Raw genomic sequence first — 10,339 nt, 5'->3', positions numbered from 1 at the left:
ACCCTCTTCCCTTTGGTGAAGCAGCACTCATCCTCCCAGCCAGCCCGCCCCAACAGGCAACAGAGAACTAAGGTGCATTTAAAACCCAAGAGGGCATTGAGCTACCTGTCAGAAAGCAGCAGGTAAGTGCACAGCCCCTCCTGATAGCCCTCAATGTCTACGTGTATTTAAAGTTGACAGGTGGGCAATGGCGCCAGGGGTGAGGTTGTACACCCTGATGGTGTTCTGGATGCCGTATAGCGTGCCCACCCCCAATCTCCTATATGTATGTGTTATGAGAGTGTAAGTTCAATCCAATCCATTATTATTATTATTATTAAGTTGTGGGATAAAATTGAGGCACAGGCAGCCAGAAAGGGACAGAGGGGGGGATGCCTCCCCTGCACCCTGGTGACACAACTTTACCCCAAGGCCCGGCATGTGTGGGTGATTGTGGTGGAGCGAGAACAGGGAGGCAGCTGGAGATGGGGAGGGAAGGAAGGGGCAAGTGGCCCCTCCCTGGGGCCAGCACCCCCACTGAACACAGTAGGCACCCCCCTGGTGGGTTGCAGTGTATGGTATCCATACTCTGCAACCCACCAGGACAAGGGGGCCCAGGCCCATCTGGACCGGGGCCAAGTTCAGCAGCACCGCCCAGCCCCACAGAGCCCGGGACAGCCCACCCGACCCCACCACAGAGAAAACTGCACCCAACCTGTCATCCACTCATCTTCCAGACTACACAAGACAATAGACACCAAGGCTGAGATCTTCCTCCACCTCTCCTATATCTCCCCCAGGCCAATATTAATGTAAAAAGACCTTCCTGACAAGTAGGGCAGAAACCACTGGAGGGCACATCCTGTTAGTCCAGGATGAAATTCTAGCTGTGATTACAGGATGTCATGGTTGACCATGTCAAAAGCTGCTGACAGGTCCAACAATAAAAGGGCAGCAAGGCTGTATTAATTTCGGTTCCTTGCATTCTTTTGGTGGGCTCAAAGTGGTCTAACTCAAAAAATTATCTTTATTTTGCATTCCCGGGAATGGGGAGCTGTTAGGCGCTATCATGCAACCACAGCTCTGAAAAAAATCATAAGATGAATCTGTATGTGTCTAGTTCGGCTACGCCACACACACACACACCCTCAGTTTACTCAGTTCCTCTTTCTTTGTGTCAGATTTCCAGTGCAGCTCTGCACTAAACTTCCTCTTTTCGCCAGAAGGTGGCACCAAACCTTAGTTACAGTCAGCTGGGACCGCAGTCTGCAATTTTTCAGACAATAAGAAAGATGCGTTACATTTTAATACATTTTATTCATAGGATAAAGTAAATGTGTTTACATATTGCCTGGTTAAATGACACACATTTACGACTTACAGTAATAATATTTTCAGTGCAACATAAAAAAAAAAAACAAGGTTTGACTCTTCATGAAGCAAAACAGACTCACATCCTGTAAGACAACAGGGACCATTGAAAACACATTGCACATTGGTAAGCTGCAACAGAAGTGGCACAGCAGTGACACTGATAATTACCTCACGATGAACGGCCAAATAAACAGTAATGGGTCTGATAGTTTGACCCAGAAGGTGAACTGTTCTGACATTTTGCCTTTTCTTGTTATCAGAAGATGGGAATAATGTTAAGTCTGTATGCTGTTTGTGGACACAGCCAGTGAAGTTTAACTTGCTAAACTTTTGCCAAAATATAAGACAACAAAGATGCACCAGTCAATTAAATGCATGAAACAAAATGGAACACAAGCTGCGATACTGTGAAGCCTGATCTCAAGCTTTTTAAGTTTGACGCAGCATCCAGAAGAGCTTTTGTTCAAACTCCTGTTTCTCCCACTGTGTTCAAATGAACCCTGTAAGGGTAATGTCCCATTGGTCTGCCCCTTTTCGCACAGAAGGACACTTTGTGGGTCTTTTGATGCCTCAATAGACTTTTGTTATGGATGAAAGACTTTCCACACTGACCACATACAAATGATTTAACTCCATACTGGATGAGCCGATGTGATTTTAAGCCCTTCTTTTGAGTTTAAGCCTTTCCACGGTGACCACATACAAACTGTTTAGTACCAGAGTGGATGAGTTGATGTGATTTTAAGTGACAAATGTCAGTAAAAGATTTCCCGCACTACTCACAGCTGAAAGGTTTCTCTCCATTGTGGATGCGCTGGTGCATTTTTAACCTATCAATCCCAGTAAAAGACTTTCCACACTGATCACAGATAAATGATTTAACTCCAACATGGATCATATAATGTCTCTCTAAGTGACCTTTTTGAGTAAAAGACTTTCCACACTGATCACAGTTGAAACCTTTAAATTCAGTGTGGACGACCTGATGTGTTTTTAAGCTGGATCTATGAGTAAAGGTCTTTCCACACTGATCACAGCTGAATGGTTTCACACCAGTGTGGATCAGCTGATGTGATTTCAAGCTACCAATCTGAGTAAAAGACTTTCCACACTGATCACAGCTGAATGGTTTCACACCGGTGTGGATCAGCTGATGAGATTTCAAGTTACCATTCTGAGTAAAAGACTTTCCACACTGATCACAGCTGAATGGTTTCACACCGGTATGGATCAGCTGATGTGATTTCAAGCTACTAATCTGAGTAAAAGACTTTCCACACTGATCACAGCTGAATGGTTTCACACCGGTATGGATCAGCTGATGTGATTTCAAGTTACACATATGAGTAAAGGTCTTTCCACACTGATCACAGCTGAATGGTTTCACACCGGTGTGGATCAGCTGATGTGATTTCAAGCTACCAATCTGAGTAAAAGACTTCCCACACTGATCACAGTTGAAAGCTTTAAATTCAGTGTGGACAACCTGATGTTGTTTTAAGGTGCATCTCAGAGCAAAGGTCTTCCCACACTGATCACAGCTGAATGGTTTAACTTTGCTGTGGACAACCTGATGTTCTTTTAAGCTGGATCTATGAGTAAAGGTCTTTCCACACTGATCACAGCTGAATGGTTTCACACCAGTGTGGATCAGCTGATGTGATTTCATGTTACAAATCTGAGTAAAGGTCTTTCCACACTGATCACAGCTGAATGGTTTCACACTGGTGTGGATCCGCTGATGTGATTTCAAGTTACCAATCTGAGTAAAAGACTTTCCACACTGATCACAGCTGAATGGTTTCACACCGGTGTGGATCCGCAGATGTGATTTCAAGCTACCAATCTGAGTAAAAGACTTTTCACACTGATCACAGCTGAATGGTTTCACACCGGTGTGGATTAGCTGATGTGATTTCAAGCTACCAATTTGAGTAAAAGACTTCCCACACTGATCACAGTTGAACGGTTTCACACCGGTGTGGATCAATTGATGTGATTTCAAGTGACCAATCTGAGTAAAAGACCTTCCACACTGATCACAGCTGAATGGTTTCCCACCGGTGTGGATCAGCTGATGTGATTTTAAGCTACCAATCTGAGTAAAGGTCTTTCCACACTGATCACAGCTCAAGCTTCTGTCCTCCCTGTTGGCGCGCTTGCGTTTTCTGGGCGTTTTCTTTTCCACAGGGATCGCCGCTGGCTCATCTTTACTTGCTGGTGCTGGATGTTTTTGGTTGATATCATCCATGTTCTGAGGTTTCGGCCTGCTTTCACTTCTTTCTCCTGTAATGACAAAGAACCCAAACAGTGACATCAACTCTATACCTTCAGCTCATCCACAAGTGCCCGTCTTACCTCACAAAGATAAACAGTTTCACCATCTGCCAAATGTCTCAGGTGCCTGGGGACGCTATGCTGTGGTAAACATTCGAAGTGAGTTCATTTTGGAGATAAAAGTAGTAAAAGTTAAACTTGAGAATAAAATTTTGGCTTGTGTGACTTCAAAGTTTTTTAGTTTTTACTTTGTTCAAATTTGAAGAACATCACACTTACAATGTGCAGTTCAGGTTGTAAGTGTGAGAGCTGTACAACCAAATCCACACTGACTCAGATTTCCCTCTGATTAACCACGAGGGTGTCACACAGTTATCAAAGTCTGCAGACACTGTCAGCTGCAATCAACACCTTTTATTATAATGCACAGGTGAGTTATAATGCATCTCCACTAGAAGATGGTCCCCTGTTATCTACTTTTTCACAGGCAAGCGTGGGCGAGAGTCTACAGCAGCGGTCCCCAACCCCCGGACCAGTACTGGTCCGTGAGTTGTTTGGTACCGGGTCGCGAGAGTTGATGCTCGGGTGTGAAATGCATGGGTTTCAGGGTTTTTTATCGGTTTTCAGCATCATTTTGTTATCGTTTTTATTGCCAACTCGGTTTTCCTAGGTCTTTTCACGTGTGTCATGAATAAATCTTTTCGGGGCGACCGTGGCTCAGGGGGTTGGGAAGCGTATCTGTAATCGGAAGGTCGCCGGTTCGATCCCCGGGCTGTCTGTCCTGGTTGTTGTGTCCTTGGGCAAGAGACTTTACCCTACCGCCTACTGGTGTTGGCCAGAGGGGCCGATGGCGCGATATGGCAGCCTCGCTTCTGTCAGTCTGCAACCGTAGCTTGCCTCCACCAGTGTGTGAGAGTGAATGAATAATGGCATTGTAAAGCGCTTTGGGTGCCTTGAAAAGCGCCATATAAATCCAATCCATTATTATTATTATTTTAGGTACCAGTAGAGTTGGATGTCTCGAGACGACTTTTACGTGGTCCTGGTCTCGTCTTGGTCTCGACTGACTTTTTTTTTATTGGTCTTGTCAAAAACAACACACAATATTCGAAGCACATTGCGCACCGTCGTAAATTCCCCCTAATTTTGGTACGATCCGAGCTCAGGCACTAGGCGACTGAGCACAGCAGTTACGCATGTGAGCGAGGGGGGAGAAGCTGCTGCCTCCAAGTTTGCTGCAGACAGAGCAAAGTTTAAGTTTGACCAGGTACCAAAGCAAATCGCTCGTATTGTACAAATAATGTAAATATGACGGTGTATCACCAAAGATTGATATCAAAATGATTACTTGGCCCATATTACGCTACTCGCTCTTCAAGTGAATTAACAAATGGCAAAATGAAAAGCAGAACAACAACTATGCTGTTTTTCTTTTTAGATAGTCTTAGCTTTCATGTGTGTTTATTCCATATTTTTAGTTGTTACCCTCCACGGCTAAATAAATAACTCTAAATCGTTTTCAGTTATGTACAGATGAACACAACAATGGACATAAGGGGCGTCTTTCAAAGAAAAAAACTCAGGTAGATGTTATTTTATTGATTATGCTTTGTATGTCATTCAATATATTTCTATGCCAAACAAGAGGAATTTCAATACACAGCAGTATATTCACAGTTTAAACCAGATATTTACATACACTTTAGGGAGAAAACATAAAAACATTTTTTTACTGTTAAAAATCAATTTAGAGTAAACTTGTTTTCTTTTAGATAAATAAATGTTGTAATATCTTTTAAATTAGTTAAATGTCAGAATAGAGAGAGAGAGAGAGAGAGAGAGAGAGAGAGAGAGAGAGAGAGAGAGAGAGAGAGAGAGAGAGAGAGAGAGAGAGAGAGAGAGAGAGAGAGAGAGAGAGAGAGAGAGAGAGAGAGAGAGAGAGAGAGAGAGAGAGAGCGCTGTCTGTTTTTTTATCACTTTCATCAAATTTAGGAGTCAAAGGAGCTTGCAAAGAAAAGCGTCTGGACTTCTTTAAGTTACTTGAAGACGTTTCACCTCTCATCCGAGAAGCTTCTTCAGTTCTAAGGTCAAATGGTGGAGAGTCCCCCACAGAGGGACAAAAGGACCCCCTGATGATCCTCTAATCACCTGAGCTAAGGTGTGGAACTGGGTGTGGGTCCCAATCAGCCAGAGTTTCGGGTGAGTTCATTGTGAAACCTGGCCCCACCTTATCATGCGAATTCCTGAGGTCAGATGGCCCAGGGTGTGAGTGGGCGTTAAGGCGTCTGGGAAGGGATCTCAAAACTGGATTATAGATGGCAGAGAGTTGGTGTCGTAAACCACCGCCTCTGTTCAAAGATGGTCGCTCACAGTGGACATAGATGGCTTCTTTCACTCCTCTTTCAAACCATCTGTCCTCTCTGTCCAAAATGTGAACATTGGCATCCTCGAAAGAGTGACCTTTATCCTTAAGATGCAGATGGACAGCTGAGTCTTGTCCTGTGGAGGTGGCTCTTCTGTGTTGTGCCATGCGCTTGTGAAGTGGCTGTTTGGTCTCTCCAATGTAGAGGTCTGGGCATTCCTCGCTGCACTGTACGGCATACACCACATTGTTAAGTCTGTGTTTTGGCGTTTTGTCTTTCGGGTGAACCAGTTTTTGTCTGAGTGTGTTGCTGGGTCTGAAGTACACCGGGATGTCATGCTTGAAGAAAACCCTCCTGAGTTTCTCTGATACACCGGCTACATAGGGGATGACAATGTTGTTGCGTCTGTCCTTCTTATCCTCCCTCGCTGGTGTCTGATCTTCTTTTCTGTGCCTCTTTGCTGACTTTAAGAATGCCCATTTAGGATAGCCGCACGTTTTGACATGACCTTTACATGTGTGTGTTCCTTCTTTTTCCCTTCAGGCTTAGAGGGAACATGTTCTGCCTGGTGGTGTAGGGTCCTAATTACTCCAAGTTTGTGTTCCAGAGGGTGATGGGAGTCAAACAGGAGGTACTGGTCCGTGTGTGGGGGCTTCCGGTAAACTTCGATGTTGAGGTTGCCATTCTCTTCAATGTGCACAGCGCAGTCCAGGAAAGGCAAACAGTCGTCCTTTGTGTCTTCCCTGGTGAACTTGATGTTTTTATCCACAGCGTTGATGTGCGCAGTGAAGGATTCCACTTCTTGTGTCTTGATTTTGACCCAGGTGTCGTCTACATATCTGTACCAGTGGCTGGGTACTCTTCCTTTGAAAGAGCCAAGAGCCTTCCTTTCCACTTCCTCCATGTAAAGGTTGGCTACAATAGGTGACACGGGGGAGCCCATGGCACAGCCATGTTTTTGTCTGTAATAGCCTTCGTTGTATTTGAAATATGTAGTGGTGAGGCAGAGGTCTAACAGTGTGCAAATCTGATCGGGTGTAAAGTTGGTCCTGTCCTCCATGCCAATGTTCACATTTTGGACAGAGAGGACAGATGGTTTGAAAGAGGAGTGAAAGAAGCCATCTATGTCCACTGTGAGCGACCATCTTTGAACAGAGGCGGTGGTTTACGACACCAACTCTCTGCCATCTATAATCCAGTTTTGAGATCCCTTCCCAGACGCCTTAACGCCCACTCACATCCTGGGCCATCTGACCTCAGGAATTCGCATGATAAGGTGGGGCCAGGTTTCACAATGAACTCACCCGAAACTCTGGCTGATTGGGACCTACACCCAGTTTCACACCTTAGCTCAGGCGATTAGAGGATCATCAGGGGGTCCTTTTGTCCCTCTGTGGGGGGGAAACTCCCACTAGGGTTATATCTGGGACTCTCCACCATTTGACCTTAGAACTGAAGAAGCTTCTCGGATGAGAGGTGAAACGTCTTCAAGTAACTTAAAGAAGTCCAGACGCTTTTCTTTGCAAGCTCCTTTGACTACGATGACCTGGATGACCGAGAACCTTCACAGACATCAAATTTAGGAGTACATATACACTAAGTTTATTGTTAATTAATAAGAAAACTCCAGACGATTCCATTCTGAGCTTAAGAAGCTTCTGATAAGTTAGTAGAGTCCATGTGAGAAAATTGGTGGCACACCTGTGGATGCATATAAGGCAAAACACAGAGCCTGTTTCTTTGACATGGGAAAATCAAGCGATGTCAACCAAAACACCAGGAAAAGAATTGTGGAGCTCCATTAGTGTGGCTCAATTTTGAATACAATTTAGATGCCATTTGCAATTAAGAAAAACAGACAATTACTCTCTTTACTCTTACATTTTTTATATTTATCGATCTATAAAAATAAACATTTAGTCTGATTTGATGTTACAATTAAAAAAGTATATTTTTTTATCTGAGGGGTATGTAAATATCTGGTTTCTACTGTATATTTGATGATGTTAGTGTTTGGCTTGATTGTCAGCACAAAGAGGGAGAGAGAGGAACAGAGAGAGAGATGGAACAAGAGCAGGTGAGACACTCTTGTCAAATGGTTGTTTGCCGAAACTCTTCAGAACATGTATCTAGTAGCTAGTGTATCTTTTTAGATACCATTTGTTACTTTTCAAATTCTATATTTATTAAGTTATGCAGGCTTGTTTGCGCAACAAGGCTAAATAATTATATAAACTTTTCTGTATCTAAATAGTACTGTGTTGTATTTATCTGCAACACCTTAAAGGCCGGTCCGTGAAAATATTGTCGGGCATAACCCGGTCCGTGGTGCAAAAAAGGTTGGGGACCGCTGGTCTACAGCATTCTACCCCCCAAGGACACGTAGTCTAATGTCTTTATTTTTCATGTCCACTTAATACTACACTATACGGTTATATGGCATTTTAGTTAATATAAAGCATAGAATTGAGGCACTTCAAATATTTTCATCTCAACACCTCCTTCCTGGAGATAACGAGAAGGAGTCTCACTATCTGCCTAATGTCTCATGGTGCCTGGGAGTGTCAGTCCAACTCACTCACAATACCCATCTGCGTGTGTGGAATAACCTGTGAAATACATATTTGATGTTTTCCTATATGTAGAACAAATCACAAAAATGTACTATAGATATTACTAAAGTCATATTGTCAAAACATATAATCAACACATAAAATAAAGAAATGTCCATCACAAGAGTTAGCAGCTTACACAAGAAAAGACGTCAGAAAGAATATGAAAGAAGATGGTGACGGTGCAGAACAAAGAGGATTTATTGAAACGAGTGAATGGACAAAGCAGCAACGGCAAGACTGACTAGCTGACTGAAAGACTGAGTGGCTGGCTGAATAACTGAACACAGACGGGAACGACAACATAACATCAATGACACGACACTGGACGGGTGGAACTGAGGAACATAAATACACAGGCTGAAAAATGAGTGATTAGAGACAGGTGAGAGAACAGCTGAGCATAATGAACTAATGACAAATGGGAAGGGAGCTAGAACATAATGCACAGAGTGAGGCTAACACAATAAAACAGGAAGTAGAACATGCAGAGGATAAACAATGAACACGAACTGAAAATACCAGGTCAACGGCCCAGGAACCCTGAGAAAAAGAGGAAGCACGAGAACTTCTTTATTTAAAGGGTTGTACACACCCAAGATGCATGAGCAAGTTACATATCATGCATCAGCAACAGTTAGCTGCAACTCCTTTTTACAACACTTAGAATGCAGTTTCGAGACCCTTTCACCCCCAGCTGTTTCCTGTTGTTCGTTATGAGGCTCGTGATCGTGTATGCCACATCCTGAGTACATCCTGTTCTAACCGCCCCTGTGCAGGAACGTATGCAGTTACAAGCAAAACGCTTCTTTTAATGTGTTTAAGTTTAAATATTCTTTTGCTTCTTTACTGACTGACACTTACTGAAATACTGCTACATGTATATTTCCCACAATCTCCACAGACATCACCTTCATATGAAGGGAAACAAAGAGTTTAACTCAAATGATAAAACATTAAGGTACTGAGGCAGACAAACAGAGAGGCTAAACAGAAGGCAGAAATCAAACCAAAATGAGCTAAGAGAGAGAGAGACCCTGTAGAAAATGATAAAGTTAAGCAAACAATGTAGTTATAATTGACTTACTCTGGATCTCCTCTCAGACTCAGGAGGGGGCGAGCGGGCCGGCTTTGTAGTTGGAGTCGGACCAGCAGAGACAATGGGCTCACTGACCTCCACTCCCCAAGTCAGTCACCACGAGGACAAGTTCTTTGTTTAGAGATGATTTAATCCAAGCTCACCAACAACATCACTCAGCTGTCCTCGTCAGAACTAATAAAATAAAAGCAGTTACATTTAGAAACGTCAGTTTACTAAACATAAAAATATTGCTCTTTTAGCCTCGCTCACATATTCTGTAAAGATTAAATGACTTAAATCATCACGTGGTTTACAAAAACACATTGTTACCAAACTCAGCAAACAATTGCGCATCCAGAAATAACTGTTTTATCTCGTTTGACATGGAAAGTTAAAATTACAAAGACACACTGAACGCACCTTCCTACCAGCTGTAACCTAACAGGAGAACGTACGTTCGTCTTCGCAGCTGCAATACATACCTCACAAAAAGCCGTTCATCGATTAGATTTAACACGACGCTTCGCCACAATACTTTGATACGAGTTCTTCAAAAAGTGCCCATTTTTAAAACGGCGGCAAGACACAGCAAAGAGCACAGTACGCACACCCCTTCTTCGTCTCCTCCCCCTGCTTCTTCTTCTTCTTCTTTT

The 10,339-nt window shown here is 43.3% G+C and overlaps 1 protein-coding gene across 1 annotated transcript; it reads right to left on the bottom strand.

Moving 5' to 3' along the window:
- Positions 1-1,276: 1,276 nt before the first annotated feature.
- Positions 1,277-10,321, bottom strand: LOC102778281 (uncharacterized). Its single transcript, XM_087846523.1, has 3 exons — positions 10,169-10,321; positions 9,693-9,878; positions 1,277-3,639 (listed from the first exon to the last, which is right to left on the bottom strand). The coding sequence occupies exon 3, from the start codon at positions 3,602-3,604 to the stop codon at positions 2,129-2,131; it is 1,476 nt and encodes a 491-aa protein (XP_087702649.1). The 5' UTR covers positions 3,605-3,639; positions 9,693-9,878; positions 10,169-10,321; the 3' UTR covers positions 1,277-2,128.
- Positions 10,322-10,339: the final 18 nt, after the last annotated feature.

The sequence above is a fragment of the Neolamprologus brichardi genome, chromosome 9 (assembly GCF_056152115.1).
Source record: "Neolamprologus brichardi isolate AB-2024 chromosome 9, ASM5615211v1, whole genome shotgun sequence".
In the NCBI taxonomy this organism is placed as follows: Eukaryota; Metazoa; Chordata; class Actinopteri; order Cichliformes; family Cichlidae; genus Neolamprologus; species Neolamprologus brichardi.
This window is presented reverse-complemented; position numbering and strand designations above follow the sequence as displayed.

Coding starts and splice junctions, on each gene's coding strand:
- LOC102778281 (XM_087846523.1), bottom strand. CDS start 3,604: ATGGATGATATCAACCAAAAACATCCAGCACCAGCAAGTAAAGATGAG.